This window comes from Ascaphus truei, chromosome 4 (assembly GCF_040206685.1).
Source record: "Ascaphus truei isolate aAscTru1 chromosome 4, aAscTru1.hap1, whole genome shotgun sequence".
Classification (NCBI taxonomy): domain Eukaryota; kingdom Metazoa; phylum Chordata; class Amphibia; order Anura; family Ascaphidae; genus Ascaphus; species Ascaphus truei.
This window is the reverse complement of record NC_134486.1, coordinates 345,016,085-345,034,143: the sequence shown is the minus strand read 5'-3', so window position 1 is coordinate 345,034,143 and position 18,059 is coordinate 345,016,085. Positions and strand designations below refer to the sequence as shown.

The 18,059-nt window shown below is 41.2% G+C and overlaps 1 protein-coding gene across 1 annotated transcript in view; it reads right to left on the bottom strand.

Annotated features, from left to right (window-relative positions):
• Nucleotides 1-16,927, bottom strand: part of CSMD1 (CUB and Sushi multiple domains 1) — a 2,556,145-nt gene extending 2,539,218 nt beyond the window's left edge. The window contains exon 1 of the mRNA XM_075598211.1: nucleotides 16,056-16,927. Within this exon, the coding sequence (XP_075454326.1) occupies nucleotides 16,056-16,143 (88 nt within the window). The 5' untranslated portion in view covers nucleotides 16,144-16,927. The remainder of the gene's footprint in view (nucleotides 1-16,055) is intronic.
• Nucleotides 16,928-18,059: the final 1,132 nt, after the last annotated feature.

Genomic DNA, 18,059 nt, shown 5'->3' with positions numbered 1-18,059 from the left:
ATAGGCCTTTTTCTATGATAAATCTGGTGCACAGGTGCAGCTCGATTTACGGAGCCGTGGAAAGAAAAGCAAAACGCTGTGGCCCCCATCAAAAGATTTTCTGCTGCTGTGGGAAACATGCCATGTTCAGGATTTGGTGGAATGTTTACTCTGGTTACATCTGTCGTTTTTTGCACTGGTCATGCTGCAGTATAGCAACTATACTGTATACTTTATGGAATAGATGTTGGCCTTACAGATTGTTGCACAGTCATTTCTAATAGACAATATAAATGTTTTTCTTTTCCCTTTTGGTACATAGCTAATCAAAATGTTGTTTGTCCAGTAGAAGCTAAAAACACCTGAAAAAGCACTAGAATTCCCAAAAACCATTATAGGTACTTGAAAACTGCACTGAGAACATGAGAAATAAACAGATGGGCAGCCATGGAAACTGAAATCTTCATTTATTTTAAAGGGCAGACACTTCTTAAATATTCACAAATCATACCTTTCCTAGTAACTCCATAAACATGCACATATTTCTGAGCTACTGTACCTACAGTACTCAGAATGTAATTTAGAACGGGTCATGTATCAGGATCTCGATATTTTATTTTGTTCATAACTAAATTAATTATACTAGTTGCTAATCCATTTACATTGAAAACTGATTCCTATTTACAATAACATTTTTTTATTAATGAACCAAAATAATATTTTGCATGTTCAGAGTTGTCAACTGCGAAAGATTAAAATCAGGAATTGAAAAAAAGTGTTGTGAAGTGCACAGCAACAAAACCAGGTCGTGTGGCAAATAAAAAATGAATTTATTACAACTGCATTAAAAACGGCAAGAATACAGCCCTCCTACGCGTTTCGTGCTTTTGGCCTTGATAAAGTGTCAAAAGAACGAAACGCGTAGGAGGGCTGTACTTTTGCCGTTTTTAATGCAGTTGAAATAAATTCATTTTTTATTTGCCACACGACCTGGTGTTGTTGCTGTGCACCACACAACACTTTTTTCAATTCCTGGACTTTGAATGTGGTTGCATGCATGAGGACCGACAGGGGACTAACAGTGAGTACACATGTTTCAAGGAATGCCCTAAGGGGAGGTGAATGGATCACACCTTCACCAAGGGATCAATGTGTTATTCATGTACTGTTGAATCTGATCAATTATATTTCAATCATATTATGTCCCCTGTATGATCACCTCTGCATAGGTTATTAATATTAAGGGTCACAGCTATTGAGCTCCCAGACAACCCCATTTATACGAAAGATTAAAATCAGTAAGATTTGGGGGTTCTGGACCAAAACATTACAATTTAATGGATAAGTATAGATTTTTATCTGTAAAGCTTCGTTGAAGACTATGAAGTCTAGGTATCAAGTCAAATCAGTTATTTTGGGGGGATTTTCCATCAGCTTATCTCTGGAGCAGGTACAGTATACTCAAAAATAAAAGAGGTTTCTTTCAAGATTCCTGCTTGTAAAATGTTGCCATTGCTTCAATAAAGTAAGATTTTTTAGTGATCCAGCCTCCATCATCCATTTCCTTCCATTGGAACGCAGTGCGCTGCCTTTTCTCTACCCCTTTGGAGATCACTTCCTACAGTATACACAAATCAATGTTCTGTTGGAACCACTTATATTCAGCAATACAAAAAACATAAAGTACCTGCACAACAGAGTAGGTGTCCAAAGCAGCGCAGCCTGTCACTAATTGATTTCACATCTTAATGTGCTGAAGTTTAAACACAACGTTTCAGGTGATAAACCTCCCTTCGTCAGGTGTCAAGTCCTAAAAATGAGCACAAATGGGTTGTTTCTCTGCAAATTGTGCTGAAAAATATTTCAGATACACGGCTTCCATTTAATAATACTATTTATAGGCTACACAGGAGTGCATTAATTGAACACTGCCTCCTAATTTGTCACCATGACAGGCATTAATGGCCAGTAATGCAAGGAATATTTGGCACCAAGCAAACAACAACGTTCCATCCCCTCCTCATCAGGAAAGGCCATTGGGCACACACTCTCCCATCTTTACCATTAGCTGGCCTGATGGCAGCCTGCTCAGATGCAAAAGCCAAATGCAAACAATTACAAGGGATTAAGTCACCTGGGTCCAGTATCTGGGCCAACAATTGGGTAGTTATTCCAGGGAGTATCCTACTTGAGCAGGTAGTGTGGGAAAAAGGGCTGTTGGTGTCTGGGGTCATCCAGTGGTGAGCGGTTGGGTGGGGGGGGGGTCAGTCTAGACCGCTGCTTGAGCAAAGAGGGATCCATGGGATCCGGAGGAGTTGAGCAGGGGTGGGAGAAGGATGTGGGAGTTTATAAGATCTTAAAAGCATATGTATTTTTTATGATGATTGCAAACTCTGAAGTGTTGCTGTATTCTTTTCTACATTGACTGTATGTAACTGTATTTCTAAATGTCCCAAAAAGGACATTTAAATATATTTACATCATAATAGAGACAACACTTATGCAGTAGTTTTACTATGTTCTACTATTTACAAAATCTGGTTGCAAAAACACGTGTACCTACTGTATATTTTAAGTATTCACCAGTAGGTAAAAAAAATTGCAGTAAAAGACACTGTTGTAATAGTATATTCATGCTTTCCAATAAGGAGTTTCTAAAGTTAAACCTTAGTTCCCTCTCCATGTGTGAAATATCTATCCAACTATCTATCTTGCCAAGTGCAGCACAAGAAGTAAGTACAATATATACATCTTATGCAATGACAGATTTCCCCATGGGGAGAAAGAGTTTCTAGCCTACAGGGTATAAGAGAAAGCAGTGATCACAAGTCAGAAATAAATACTATGCTCACTTACTATAGTATGCTGACAACCGCAGGAAATACACACATTTTTTTTTTATGTTACACTTTAGCTTCCTTCTGCAAAAGCAAGTTATTAAAAAAGGCATAAAGAAGAAATTATATAAAATATATAAAATACTGCATATTATTGGTAACTTTCTGTGTGATATAATTTGCATAGTAGTTTGTTTCCCTAATTACCAATATGAAGTCGGGGTTTACATAGTTACCTAGTTACATAGTAGATGAGGTTGAAAAAAGACATAGTCCAACAAGTTCAACCTATGCTAAATGTAGACAACAGGTACTTTATCCTATATCTATACTTACTTATTGATCCAGAGGAAGGAAGCAAAAACCCCAGTTTCATATCATCCAATGATAAGGGGGAAAATAAATTCCTTCCTGACTCCAAGAATTGGCAATCGGATTACTCCCTGGATCAACATCCTTCCCGTGTTTACTTATTTGGTATATCCCCATGTAAATTTCCTTTCTAAAAAGATGTCCAACCTTTTTTTGAACAAATATATCGTATCTGCCATCACAGTGTCCATGGGTAATGAATTCCACATTTTAACTGCCCTTACTGTAAAGAACCCTTTCCTTTGTTGCTGGTGAAATCTCCTTTCCTCCAACCTAAAGGGATGCCCACGAGTCCTATTCAGCCCATGGGATGAATAGTTCTTTTGAAAGCTCCTTGTACTGTCCCGAATATATTTGAATATAGTTATCAATCATATCCCCTCTTAGACACCTCTTTTCTAATGTAAATAAATCTAATTTAGCTAGCCTCTCCTCATAAGTTAAATTGTCCATCCCCTTTATTAATTTGGGGGCTCTTCTCTGCACTCTCTCTAGTTCCATAATGTTTTTTCTAAAGAGTGGTGCCCAAATTGTACTCCATATTCAATGTGTGGTCTTACTAATGCTTTGTAAAGGGGCATAATTATGTATACTTCCTTCCACCCATGGCCCGTTTAATGCAAGATAAGATCTTGTTTGTCTTTGCAGCTACTGCATGACTTTGGCCAATATGGCTAAGCCTGCTGTCTACAAGCACTCCTAAATCCTTCTCCATCAAGGATTCCCCCAATTTATCCCAATTTAATTTGTATGTCGTCTGTTTATTCTTGCTTCCCAAATGCATAACCTTACATTTATCTGTATTAAACCTCATCTGCCATTTACCTGCCCAAGTTTCCAGTTTCTCCAAATCCTTCTGGAGAGAAATTACATCCAGCTCTGATTCTACTACCTTACACAATTTAATATCATCAGCAAAGATGGAGACTTTGCTCTTGATGCCAACCTCAAGGTCATCAATAAACAAGTTTAAAAGCAGGGGTCCCAGTACCGATCCCTGAGGTACTCCACTCACGACCCTAGCCCAACCTGAAAAAGTTCCATTTATGGCAACCCTCTGTTGTCTATCCTTCAACTAGTTTTCAATCCAGGTGCATATATTTTTACTGAGTCCAATTTGCTTTATTTTGTACACCAACGTCCTTTGTGGAACCGTATCAATAACCTTTGCAAAATCTAAGTAGACCACATCAGCTGCATTACCATGGTCTAAATTCCTACTTATCTCCTCAAAGAAACAAATAAGGTTAGTTTGGCATGATCTATCCTTCATAAATCTATGCTGACTATTATTAAAATGTTGTTTTCCATTGGGTATTCCTGAATATTATCCCGTATTAAACCTCCAAGTAGTTTACATTGATGAAAACATATTTCAAGCATTATCTGAAACCAATATAAATACTAATTGTAAATGTGCATGTAAGGAATCCGCTCCTCGGTTTACTGTTTGCCTTACCTTGCAGACAAGTGCAGTCCTGGAACACTTCCCCTGATATTTACTGCAGCCTGGATTCACTCACCAAAGCAATACTGCCACACGCCCCTTCTGCCATTGGTTCTCTGACCTTTAAGTACTGCTTTCCCACAATGCTCCCTGCCGAGCATAGTCCTTCCTGGATGTCTCTGTGTTCTGCCATAAGCCTTGTCTTGTCTGTCTCCTTGGTTCCTGAGACCGGCTGCTAGTGTCACGCAGCGGTCTGTTCCTGTGCTGAAGCGGAGTACTCTCCTTGTTGTCTTCAGCTCCCTGGTTCCTGTGACCGGCTGCTAGTCTCATGCAGCGGTCAGTTCCTGTTTCCTGTGCTGAAGCTGAGTACTCTCCTTGTTACTTCAGCTCCTTGTTTCCAGTGACCTGCTGCTATATTCACGCAGCGGTCTGTTCCTGTCGCCTGTGCTGAAGCGGAGGTTTCCCCTGCGTCTTCAGCCTCCTGGTTTCCTGCACTGAAGCGGAGGTTTCCCTGTGTATCTTCAGCTTCCTGGTTCCTGGGGCCTACTCTTTCCCTAATCTAGAGAGGCCGTGTCCTGGTTCCTACGCTGAAACGGAGGATTCCCCAGCCCGCAAAGGACTCTTGCGCTGAAGCACTGGTTTACCAGTGCAGCTAGGCGGTGTGCTACTCTGGTCTGTCTACCACCTCCTGAGACCAGTACCATGGGCCATGGTCGCCGCACGCGCAGAAGCCACTCCCGCGCTCCTAAGCTGAAGCGGGGCTCTCCTGACTACCTGTTGCCGAACTCCTGCTTGAACAACGTTTACCCTGATGTCTCCAGTCCTGACCCTGGCGTGTCCACCGACGATGCTGTCTTCTCCTATCCTGATCCTGTACGTACGACTATGAACTGCGCAATCCGGATCCGCCTGCGCGGTCTAAAGTCGGTGCTTTTACAACCCCACCTCAGCCACGCTGTCCGACCCAGGTTTGTGGCGAGCACAGCCGTGACAGTATGCTCGGCCCCACAAACTCGGACCGCCCTGTGGTGAGGGTTGGTAAGTTTCTGTCTGAAATCCTGTCCCGGCCTGTAGACCAGTCCCAGTTTGAAAACCAGTATATGTGCGAAATACTACCCCTGATTGAAGAACAGATTATGTATGAAGGTTTAACCCCGTTGCAAAGACAATGCCGTAACGATCTCATTATTAAGGCTTACTGCCTCAAGGACTTAAAACGGTCTCTGGCCGCTTGTGTTTTCTCCCCTGGTTCCCCTTTAACCTGGGATAATGTGAATCCTATCAAACTTGCCAACGCCCAAGATATACTCTTTGCCTTGGCCTTATCATTGGACATTCCCGTAGTACAACAGGACCCTCTCTTCATGTTGGTTCATGCTCAAGACACACTCCGTGTACTTTCCCAGACTTTGGACATTTGCATAAAGGAACTGGACCCTCTCCTCGCCAGCTAAGCTGCCGCTTGGCAGTCCACCTGTGCTGCCAGTCCTGTCGCTAAACCTGGGGACGTATCTCCCTCTCCAGGAAATGACCAAACTGACCCACTATCACTGCCTCCTAACGTAGAAGCTGCCACGGTCGCTAGCCCTGATTGTACACCCGGGTACTCTGACACCAATGATACGTCTACGTTAACCCCTGCTGATCAGTCCTGTGAGGTTCCCCTGGAATATACGTATATTTCTCTAGCCAACACTAAGGCTCTAGTATCCGAGAACAAGTCGCTTTGTCCCTCTATTCCTATCTCTGAATCTCCCTTTTCAGCCCTTGAAGTTTTTCCTGCTTTAACCCCTGCTAGGCAGTTCTGTATGCCTTCCCTGTCAGAGAACGAATCCCTCCTACCTCCACATACTCAGTTTGAATTTCTAAGTTCTGTTCCCAGGGTCATTCCTATATTAACCCCTGTGGGGCAGCTCTCTGAGTCCCCTTTGGTAACCCCCTGTTCTCCGCCAGCCATGGTCACGTCCCTAGCTCCAGAGGAAAAATCCCTTGTCTCACCTATTACAGAGGAAAAACTCTCTATGTTCTACTCTCTGGTATTGCCTGCATTAACTCCTGTAAATTCTTGCTGCCTCCAAGCTAATGCCTTTGTTCTAGCCTCAGAGAATGTGTCCCCAAGTCCTACAGCAGAGGTTGCATTAAATGACTTCCCCAAGGTTGCTGAATCCTTAGTTAGTTTTTGCTATAAAACCCCTGCTTCAGCTCAAGTCTCAGCTGCTGCGCCCCCTGAAACTTCGGCTAAAGTTCTGTTTCCAGTTAAATGTATTCAGTTACCAAGTTTTTCCCTAAGCTTGGTCGCAGATTTCCCATTCCCGGGTACTTCGCTGAACCAGTCTGTCACCCAGAGAGCGATGATCCCTGCTTCAGCACATAGTCCCCACGTTGTGGAATCTGCAGTCATTTCTGGTTTCCCAGACACTCCTTACCAAATACCCACTTCAGAGACCAGTACAGTTATGATTACCCCTCGTGTACTGTCTGTGTTCTCCCCTTCTCAAAGCTTAGGGTTAAAACCGTACAGTGGTCAGTATGCCCCTCCTGGGGTTCATGTGGTGTTCCCAGGAGGGTTTGCTTACACACTGTTTTCACTCAAAAGTGACGCTTTTTCATATGTGCTAGCTAGAAGCCTGCACACAGTTTCCCCTCTCTCTGAAATTTGCCTTGCTGGCCCTGATACTCGGAGAGGTAAAAACCTCCCTTCAGATTCAGAATCTCTTTCTATAGAGGTCGTCCTTGCTGTTAGTTCCCCTGATTTCTCTGCCCATTCAAATCCTCCAGGGATCAGCATATCTGTTGTTACCTCCTTAGTACAGTCTGAGACCACCATGCCTATATTACAAGTCCTGGTGTTTAAATCTGAGCTATTTAGTTTTACTGCCCTTGCTAAACCTCAGTCCCTCAGCACTGCAGCTAAACGTGCTCCAGCAATCGTTGGGTTACTCGGGGTAAAAATTAAAATTCCTGTCTTAAAGGGTACTTTCTCACACATGTCCAGCAAACATAGAACCTCAGTGATTGATTCTATGTCACTTATCACTATATCTGATTTTCTCACTAGTCAAACCCTGACATCCTCACCACTGGCTAGGAGTCCCGTTATCAGAATTTTTGCACTAGTAAACACGCCTAAATCTGTTTTTGTCATGACAAGCACCCCTGTTGTTAGGGCCCTTGCAGTTTTGGATAAGACTCCTTTTACTTCAAAGGTTTCTGCTATTGTGAGTTTCCACGGTTCCAACTTACCGCTTATTGTCTCTTTAACTCCCATCATTACTCTCCCATTACCAGTCACTGATTCCCAGGCACCAGCTCCTGACGCTAGTTCTCCTATCGGTACCCCTGCTTTGCGAGATGTTTCTGTTATAGATTCCGAGCCTCCAGCTCCGGAGTCAATTCCTTTACTCGCTGCTGTTTTTGTAGTCACTCAGGTCCCTGTCACTGAAGTACAGACTTCAGCTTCTGAGGTTAGCTCCCCTCCCTCCGCTACCCTTGCTCTGCCTGATTCTCAAGTTTCTGATATCAAAGCCCCAAAGCCTATTCCTACTCCCCAGACAATACTATCTCCCACTGAGGGTTCCCCAGTATTTGGGAGCTCCACTGCTGAGTGCTTCTCTGCCTCTGTAAAACCATGGTTTTCCCCCTCGGAACCTTCTGTTGCCCCTGTTATTTCCTTTGAGTTGGAAATACTCTGTACGTATCCCAAGATTTCGGTCTCTATGTCTGGTTTACTGCTTGCCCTGTCATCTTCCATACCAATACCGAGAAATGCTCCCACCCTCCCTATGCCCTCGCTGACCACTACCTGGGAGACCTCTGGAGGAGAAGTCCCTCTCAAATTCCTACATGCAGATGTCAGCCAAGACTTTGTCTGTCCCGAAGGTCGTCCTGGTATATTCGATAAACTATCATGGCCGCTTATCCTAAATTCTGGTCCCATTACTATAAACTGAGTTCCCAGTGGGGGTTCTTCTGCCGTTTCTGCTCCGGAACCCTCTGGTTCTTCACAGCTTTGGATTCCCAAGCCATTTCACGGGGCGAGCCAGGTACCAATGATATCTCTACCACCACTCTCATATCCTAGAACAGTACTCACCAAGGAACTACTCATTTACGGATCCCCTTTCCGCCTAAAAAACTTTAGGAACAACTCGATGTCCCCGAGACCCATGGATGGCCCTGTCTGGCCGCAGTTCTCTCCGGGGGGTGGGGGTACACAAAGGAGTGACCACGAGTCTCTGGACCATGACTCTAACACCAATCCTAGACGGTTCAGGAACAACTCCTGGTCCCCCAACTCTATGAGTGGTCTTTTTCGCCCGTAGGTCTCACGTGAAGGGGGGGGGGGTACTGTAAGGAATCTGCTCCTCGGTTTACTGTTTGCCTTACCTTGCAGACAAGTGCAGTCCTGGAACACTTCCCCTGATATTTACTGCAGCCTGGATTCACTCACCAAAGCAATACTGCCACACGCCCCTTCTGCCATTGGTTCTCTGACCTTTAAGTACTGCTTTCCCACAATGCTCCCTGCCGAGCATAGTCCTTCCTGGATGTCTCTGTGTTCTGCCATAAGCCTTGTCTTGTCTGTCTCCTTGGTTCCTGAGACCGGCTGCTAGTGTCACGCAGCGGTCTGTTCCTGTGCTGAAGCGGAGTACTCTCCTTGTTGTCTTCAGCTCCCTGGTTCCTGTGACCGGCTGCTAGTCTCATGCAGCGGTCAGTTCCTGTTTCCTGTGCTGAAGCTGAGTACTCTCCTTGTTACTTCAGCTCCTTGTTTCCAGTGACCTGCTGCTATATTCACGCAGCGGTCTGTTCCTGTCACCTGTGCTGAAGCGGAGGTTTCCCCTGCGTCTTCAGCCTCCTGGTTTCGTGCACTGAAGCGAAGGTTTCCCTGTGTATCTTCAGCTTCCTGGTTCCTGGGGCCTACTCTTTCCCTAATCTAGAGAGGCCGTGTCCTGGTTCCTGCGCTGAAACGGAGGATTCCCCAGCCCGCTCAGGACTCTTGCGCTGAAGCACTGGTTTACCAGTGCAGCTAGGCGGTGTGCTACTCTGGTCTGTCTACCACCTCCTGAGACCAGTACCATGGGCCATGGTCGCCGCACACGCAGAAGCCACTCCCGTGCTCCTAAGCTGAAGCGGGGCTCTCCTGACTACCTGTTGCCGAACTCCTGCTTGAACAACGTTTACCCTGATGTCTCCAGTCCTGACCCTGGCGTGTCCACCGATGATGCTGTCTTCTCCTATCCTGATCCTGCTACGTACGACTACGAACTGTGCAATCCGGATCCGCCTGCGCGGTCTAAGGTCGGTGCTTTTACAACCCCACCTCAGCCACGCGGTCCGACCCAGGTTTGTGGCGAGCACAGCCGTGACAGTGCAAAACCGCTTTAAAATATGAATTCATTTAAGTTACAGTTTTCTTGATGTACATTTAGCATATTATACATCTATACATGATATATTCAGTAGACTAAACTAACTGGAAATACATAACTTTTGAGGACTACAAAAATATAAACTTCAGTTTATGATTATTTCAGTGTTCTTTCTTGCGTATTAATGCAGCTTTAGTAACTGCCTTTAATTAACTTTATAACCAAAAAAAGTCTACCCAGAGTTTTCCATTCCAAATATAAAAAAGCAAGTGATTGCAATAACATTGTGTATACATGTTAACATGTAAATTCTAACACATAGCAGTATTATGTGGATTATGCAAATAAATTTGATGTATTTTTCGGCAGGTAATTTCCTATAACTATTCCTATGCTTGTGAAGGAGTTAATATGGTACAGTTCATGTTAAAAAAATATGAATTTGACATTTATATTTGAAATTTGAGAGGACTAACTCTGAGGTCATTGGACACACACTGCTATTAAATGATGTTGGTGAATTATGAATGTGCTTTGGAGCAATATCAACCACAATGTATGCACAGAATGTAATGTACTGTATATTGCATGACTTTGGCAAATAAGCAAAACATGTCTTGGCTTCCATCTCTTAGTAATCTTGCTGGAGCCTCAAGCTTTTTATAGTTCATATCTACCATCAGCTATGAATGCAAAATGTGTAAATGCCAAGTGCCAGATCTAGCATGTCTTGATTTATTAAACTATGTTCAGATTTATCCTTAAAAAAAGTACTAGACAGTACTAGCATTTTACAGTAACTGATCTGTTGCAGGTACTCAAGCTTCCCAGAGACTCTTTTTTTATACAGAAACTGGGAGGAATAATTGTGAAATCAGGTTATTCTGTAATTCCCACTTGGGACTTGTCCATTGACCAGTTCACTTTAAAGATGTACAGTACATATTCAGTTGAACAGTGAAATGTTTCAATAAAACCATTTTAGGGCCAGTCATGTTCTGGTTGACAAGACAGTGTGGACTGAATGAGACATTCTGTAAAGCATAGCTTTCTTCAGTAACTTGTAAGTAGTTTATATCATATTTACCAGAGAAATGAACCCTTATTTAATGTAAACTTTAATCCCCAACCTAACATAATAACAATAATGTAACTCCATATACTGAATATTATACATACTATTGTATATTAGGTGACTGAGATTTTTTTAAGCAATTGGATGTAAAAGTGGAAAACAGGAATCATGATAAATCACGAAGGTCATTAGCATTTGGGGAAATTAAACAACATTTTGTTTATTTTTATTTTTAATACAAAGTGTCTGAGTATACCTAAGCTAAGAACAGATTTAAAGACCATTATACAGAATACCATAATTTTTAGTTTATCAACCAACATGTATTTAATGGAAAGGAAATCTATTTTAAGAAATTGTGTACAAACAAAAAAAGTTATCTATTGGCGCTTAAATCTATTACTAAATGGTAAATAAGTGACTTATAATAAGTGCTTAAATAATGTGAAAATTCAAACTCTTAAGGTGAATCTGTGATATAGTGAATAAATATATAAAATAAGGTGCAGCTTCAACCCTTCATGTAGATTGCTTTTCCTCAATCCAAAAGTGTCAGGTATCCAGGATGTTTGTGGGGAGCGCAGATATATATGTGGAAAGAAAAACACAAGCAAAATAGTGCAAATATGCCTTTCTAAAAACTGGATATTCAGTGAGTTCTTAGTAGAATCCAGAGAAATTTGTACTTACAAATTTCCCAAAGTACACATGTACATAAAGGTATCTTTTATCCCGAAACAGCAGCTTTCACCGAGATGTATGTATCTATATATATATGCTGGGACCTTTTCGGAATAGAACAGAAATACAGGACATAGCGCAGACTGTTCAAATTTTATCTTCTTGAAATACAAAGTATAAAAATGCACTCACATTTTACAAAATATAATCACGCATTTAGGATATAATATCCGCACCAACAGAACTCTGCTTCCACAATCTGTATGGTGTGTGACGCCTGCTCTCACGTGTCTAGAAGGGAATCCCTCAGGCTGACTGGAGATCGAGCTTCAAGCTGGATACGCCCACCTCTGACGTCACTCTGATCGTCACGTCTCCGGGAGGCGCCTTCCAACATCGTGGAGTCAGGAAAGGTAGTGCAGACCGGTCTCAGCTCATGTGTCCCTCTGCTCACCAATACTGGATTACACTCTATGCATTTCACCTATGCAGGTTTCTGATGAAACCTGATGACTCCTGATGAAACCTGCATAGGTGAAACGTATAGAGTGTAATCCAGTATTGGTGAGCAGAGGGACACATGAGCTGAGACTGGTCTGCACTACCTTTCCTGACTCCACGCTGTTGGAAGTCGCCTCCTGGAGATGTGACGATCAGAGTGACGTCAGAGGTGGGCGTATCCAAGGACATCTGTCTGCTTGCAGCTCGATCTCCAGTCAGCCTGAGGGATTCCCTTCTAGACACTTGAGAGCAGGTGTCACACACCATACAGATTGTGGAAGCAGAGTTCTGTTGGTGCGGATATTATATCCTAAATGCGTGATTATATTTTGTAAAATGTGAGTGCATTTTTATACTTTGTATTTTAAGAAGATAAAATTTGAACAGTCTGCGCTATGTCCTGTATTTCTGTTCTATTCCGATAAGGTCCCAGCATATATATATATATATATATATATATATATATATATATATATATATATATATATATACACATACATCTCGGTGAAAGCTGCTGTTTCGGGATAAAATATACCTTTATGTACATGTGTACTTTGGGAAATTTGTAAGTACAAATTTCTCTGGATTCTACTAAGAACTCACTGAATATCCAGTTTTTTTAAATGCATATTTGCACTATTTTGCTTGTGTTTTTCTTTCCACATATTTATCTGCGCTCCCCACAAACATCCTGGATACCTAAGAAATTGTGTAACATTCAATTCTCATACACTACAGTATCCTATTTTAATTGGGCTCAAAGAATTGCACACCATTTTAATTAAGCTCCTATGTTCGTATTCGTTGTAGCATAGTATATTTCAATGTACTTAGATCACTGGGTAAGTTATAATCTTTTCCATACCACCTTTCACTGCTAGTTAAGATACCTCACAATTCAGCTACCAAGGGTATTATAACCACTACATATATAGAAAATACTCTTCAGAGTAAGGTATCTATAGTACTGTGCTTTGACCACTCCTTGTCTTTATGGTACACTATGCCATTGAATTCCCAATCAACCAAATGTCACTATTTTTTATTTACATGTGACTTACCTGTAAAGTATCTGTACATTCACTTATTCCACTTAAGAAGCTAACAAAAACTCTTTGATAGAATCCTACTACAAAGTACAGTTTGCTTGATGCCATAGTTTTCCATGAGTTAAACTCCCATCTTATTATTGCTTTCACTTTAGGATAACTATTCCTAAGTGACTACAGTACTAAGGAAAGAGTGGGGACATGTGTATAATGAGGCTAGATATGGGAATAGATATTAAATATTATTTTAAAAGTATCATCTTGTTGTTAGTGTGTGATTTGGGAGGATGTGTCCTACAGTATGATCATTTCTGGGTGATATCAGGTCGTATTAGCTTACACCTGTAGGAAGGCGTTGGCATCACGATAACTAGAGATCAGAGAGTAGCAAAAAAGCCCACACACAAAGACTGCCTCTACTGCATCTACAGGCTGCACACGCATAGCTCAGTCTGGAGATTTATTCAAAGCTTGCACAGAGGAGATCACACATTTCCTTTAGCCTCAGTGCCAGATGGAACTGCAAACTATTGTTTTACTCTGGTGCTAAATAGGTTAAATGGCCCTTATTTACAGTCTGAACATGATGCAGGCTAGATGTTTATTTTTCCCTTGGATCCAATATGATTTGCTAACATGAACGTCCACCATATGGAAAGACTTTCACTTCTAACTTCAGTGCTGTGTCAAATCAATCAGTTTACTATTTTAGGCTTAACTGTACACAATTTATCAAAGTATCTCTGATCAAACACCTTTGTCAGAGAAAATACAGTAGGACAGAGATAACATGAGTTTCTTGTTGTCCAAATGCACCAGTTTAGTTGCAGAGATGTAACAGTCATTCCACTTGTCAAAGCACTTATCAATACCTTGCACTTCAACAAGTCTTTATACGAATGTTCAGTTTGATGTTTTCACAGTACAGTATGATATGAAGGCTGCTATTTGTCTGTCTTAGATATTTACAAGTGAGTGTTGTCTCATTCTTATAGTCATATATGGGAAGTTGAATGTCTAAAACAAACCATAAAGGAATGGAAATCAACGCATACATCATATACCCTTTGAAAACGAGTTTTTATCTTACATGAACTACAGTAGATGTGAAACTTTTTCACTAACTGAAAGGTTTCCTGCAATAATCGTCAAAGATGAAAGTCACTCCATGTGCACATGCAGTATATTGCATATTTGATAGTTTGCATCAGTAATAAAGGCAATTTTGACCTGTACCAATATTGGTAACAACTACATAAAACAAATAATTTAACTCCAGAATTACTCATACAGTTTGATCTAGGCAGTATTTTATTACAATCATGTATATCACAGAAATAGGAAGGTGTATACAGTACATATCTGTGTATTTACAATGTCCCTATATGATGTTGAATAGAAACAAGAAGCACTGAGAAACATTTGGGGAAAAAGGGAAGCATGCAACGTGATTTTAATGGTTACCTTCTCACAAAAGAATGGCAAGCCGTACATTTAAGAATTATCACACCACAGTTATTAGTCACAAGCCCCCATGGGAGTGATAGTTGAGGGTTAATGCAAGGTAATTGTACTAAAGCACTAAATGATTAACCGGGTTCCTTATCAGTGGGGCACTCTGATAACCAACAACATTTTAGGGGCTAGAAAATAAAAGAAAAACATGTCCATATTATACACCACTCCTTTTTTGTGGCATACCTATATACTGTACTTGTATAGTCGATGTTCAATTTTTTCTATTCCTGTTCTTTTGCCTACGTATATAATGAAGGGCATCGTGGTTCACATAGTCCTGCATTTTATATAAAATGGAGACTTATCAAATCCAGTTCTGACAAGGTTCTTTTACAATAGGACAACCTTCTACCATTTCTCAAACAGAAATTTTTAGGAATGGTACTAAATCTTAACAGTGATCCAAACAAAAATGTACAACACTGCATAGTACATTGGTGCATATCTAGAGTCAGAGGACGCATTGTAATCCAATGGCATAAGTTCCAACACAGTTTAGTAACCCATGTCTAGCTTCTGAATGAAAAGCAAAAGCATTGATCGATTTAAATCCATGAAAAAGTGATATAAGAACTCTCAATTCTCTCTATTCTCTCCAGGTTTTGAGAAATGTAACCACAGTCCTGTCATAATAATAATAATAATAATAATAATAATAATAATAAAATATATTCAATACTGGCACACATCATGTAAGGATAAAACAATATCATTCCTTGTGGCAAGTTACGAAAAATATGATGATACTAAGAAGTAAATGGATCAGTGCATCCGCCATCGGGTGAGCTCGGTAATATTGTATATTTGAGTATTCAGTGAAATGTTATGGTGAATTAATTGAGCGAACAGTTAAATTAAATATGACCACCTCTCATTCTTCATCTATAGCATCTAAAGTATGTATCCATGTTCATTGAACTCCCTTGGAGCTACTGCATCCTCTTTCACATATCTGGATCACCCAATCTAAATCTCAGTTCAACTCGTGTTTTTCTTTCTTTCTATAGCAAGACAGTATTGCTAATATCCACTATCAAACCTAACACATATACAGTAAGAAAAAAGTAGGGTTGCTGCTTCCAACTTGTCTCTGTTTTCACAAATTCACTAGTGTACAACTTAAAGGCTGTGGTCTGAAACAGTTTGTGAAATAATCATCACTTTTCATAATCAATCACATACAGTATACAGAATACATACAGAACTTACTATATTCATAAATCTTACCCTTAGCTGCAGTGAGAAACCCTACGCACAGAAACAGCAGATACTTCAATTTCCCCAACGCAGTCATGTCTGCATTTATTCCACACATCCAATGGCTTGAGAAAGATATATGACCGTCTCCGATGAATGTCACTAATAAAGGTAATGAGAGTACAAAATAGACACAAAATCGAGTAGCGATCCAGGTTCAAAAAGAAGGTCTGACGCCACTTAGAGTTGGCGATGGGCTCGGTTGGCTCTCATGTCATCATGCACAGCCTGGGAGCCACTGCAGGGATAAGACTGGTACAGCTGCAAGATCCCAAGAGGCTGGCTGGGTCCGAAGGGGAAAAGGCAGAGGGAATAGGTGGTGCTGAAAAGACAGCGACAGGATAACGGAGTAGAAGACACTGAGGTAACAGTATTCAGAGAACGGAGATCTGGCTAGAGAGACGAGAAATAGAGAAGGCAGAGCAGACAGACTAGTGCTAGCAGCAGAAGGAGCTGGACTCAACCATCACTGAACAAGGAGAGGGGAAAGAGACTGGAGCTGCACAGGCAGAGAGACCTCCCCAACAACAGCGCAGCACAGTCTCCTTACATCCACGTATCCCCGGGACTGAGACAGGCAGTGACCATAATACCCCTCACATTAGCGACCTGTGTACACATGTAAAGCCTGAAAACAGGGAAATCGCTATGGAAAATAAGATTCCGCCAGTCAAACTTCACGTGAATAGTTACAACAGGTACAGCATCTTTGCGATCTGTTCTGACTCCAGTGTTTTCATGTGGCTTGTCAAAGAGATCTCATCCTTGAAAACAAATGAAAGGGGGTGTTAGATAGCTAGTTATATGAGCAAATGCCTTTCAAATGCGCAGATATTTTTTTGCAGCTGTGCTTGCTATAATCCTGTTACTAGGCATTTTGTTAGTATGAGCTTCTTTTTACTTGTCAATGTTACAGTGTGTTCATGCAATGATCTCAGGTCACAACTGAATAGGTTTGAATTAGCTGCTGATTGCTAATTAAAGTGACCTGTTGTCTTAGTACTTGTAAGAAATGTGGGCAACCGTGAACGTGAAGACCAGCAATACAGAGATGGTGAGTGGCAGAAGAAGACCTTCATACCTTATTAAGTGTCCTGATAGTTCATTTACAGGTACAGTTCTTAATCAGAACAAATTTATTCTCTTCATACACTGTGATCTAAAGAGCCGAAGTCTCCTTGAAAACGACGCCTTCGCAGCGCAGTGCCAGCCCTAATGATTCGTGTCACTAAGAAGAATTTGTGCCATTAAAAACATTTCTGAAATTCAGCAATCATAGGTCAGGATTTATTAGTGATTTTTCTGTAACCCGAACCCCCTTTTTCCATCGCTCGAGTCTAGTAGATAACTGAGCAACTCTACATTTTATTCTTCAGCTATTTATTAACTTGTTTGTAGTTGAAAAGGTTGTGCATAATAAAAGCATAATACTTTTAAGTACAGAGTCGTAACAAGACAAGCACTTTGACATAGTAGCTAGCTACAGTACATCAATGGACACTTTCATTACAATCCAGCAATAATGATCACGTCTCCTTTTACTGCACTTCCATCAAGTGATAACAGATTAGTCAAGGTGTAGTTTAAGTCAGCTACATAAAACATTTGCGATAGACACTTTGCCAGTGAAAAATATTATTTGAATTGTCCGGAAATGTACAATGGTCCTCTTTGTCTCCAAGAGGGAATTCAGTAGTCCTAATGCAGTAAGAAACAACATTGGAAACAATTGGAAGCATTGTCATGCTAATAAGGTCCCTGCTGCTATGCAATTAATTTGTTCCACTTTAGCAACGAAAGGGTTAAGGCTTCAGTATCTTCACTTCATCTTAAGGAGCTTGTGATCAGAGGAAATACATATTAATTGTTCAAACAAGTTTCCACTGATCCTGCAGGCTTTCGGTGCAGAGGCACAGGGAGATCATATTCTCTATTTGAATAGGATTAATAAAGAAAATGGGCATTGAAGGAAGC